This window comes from Entamoeba dispar, genomic scaffold, assembly GCF_000209125.1.
Source record: "Entamoeba dispar SAW760 scf_1105229463065 genomic scaffold, whole genome shotgun sequence".
NCBI classification, from domain to species: domain Eukaryota; phylum Evosea; order Mastigamoebida; family Endamoebidae; genus Entamoeba; species Entamoeba dispar.
The window spans coordinates 1-1,057 of record NW_001855506.1 but is presented as its reverse complement, the minus strand read 5'-3'; the positions used below and the strand labels follow the sequence as shown (position 1 = coordinate 1,057).

At 26.1% G+C, this 1,057-nt stretch overlaps 1 protein-coding gene across 1 annotated transcript; it reads right to left on the bottom strand.

The window, feature by feature from the left end:
- Nucleotides 1–75: 75 nt before the first annotated feature.
- Nucleotides 76–882, bottom strand: EDI_197520 (uncharacterized protein; the record flags this gene model as incomplete). The annotated part of the gene is made up of 1 exon (XM_001740617.1): nucleotides 76–882. A coding segment is annotated over one exon (807 nt), but the record flags the coding sequence as incomplete, so codon positions are not given.
- Nucleotides 883–1,057: the final 175 nt, after the last annotated feature.

Here is a 1,057-nt window from a genome sequence, read left to right as displayed (position 1 = left end):
ATGAGATAGAATCAACAATTCATAGTGAGTGATCACCATAATAATCTGTATACATCCCAAATAGGATAAATCCTTTCAATAATTGATAGACAAGATCTTTATCTTTGATTGATCTTCAATGACAGTTATTCTTTCATCTAAGTTCATTTTATAAAACATTCCAACTAATTTCATATTGATTGAACTAATAGTTGTAACATATTTTTTCTTGAGTAATCGTTTTATTTCATTGAAGATGTTATTAGTATTTAGTTCATTGATTGATTTGAAACACTCAATAAGAATTTCTATACAAGAAAGAAGATAAGAACCAGACTTACAATTTGATGGAATTTCATGAAGAATTTCACAAATGATATTTCTCATTTGTTCTTTGTAAAATCTACAAATGATTTGACTTTGAGAAACTGGACAACATGATGGAAGTAAGAAACAAAGACAATCTGTTTGATGTGGCTTTGTAGAGAAGAAATTTACAAGATGATTGTTTATATGTTTTTGTTTATTCAAGACTGTCTCTTTAAGAGTTACTTCATCTTCTTTTTCTGTAGTAGTTTTAATATCTGATGAAATACAAATAACTCTTTTTCCTTCTTTTCTTATTCCTTGTAATTGTAATAAACAAGAGAGATTATCAATTGATGATATATCTTCTAATACACTTGCATTTATTTCATTGGTATTATGAATAATTCTTACAGAAGATAACTGGAGAATAGAAAGAATTCCAGTAATATTATTCAGTGTTGTACTAGAAGTTAGTTTAAGTTTTGTAATTTCAATAAAGAACACTTCATCATTTAAAATTTGTTGAAATTCTTGTTCTTCTAAATTGTTTCTTTTTACTATATCACTTACAATAATTGGTCCAATAATATTACACTTATTTGTTTCTGATGTGGAAGTCTCATTTGAAACTTTCAATGGTTCTTGTAAATGAAAGTAATCATTTGATGAGATCCCATTAATGATTTGATTTATGTTAATATTTTCATTACTTCCTTGGTCATTACAAATACAAATAAAATGGGGTTTGTTACAGTGTGAGATAATGTTT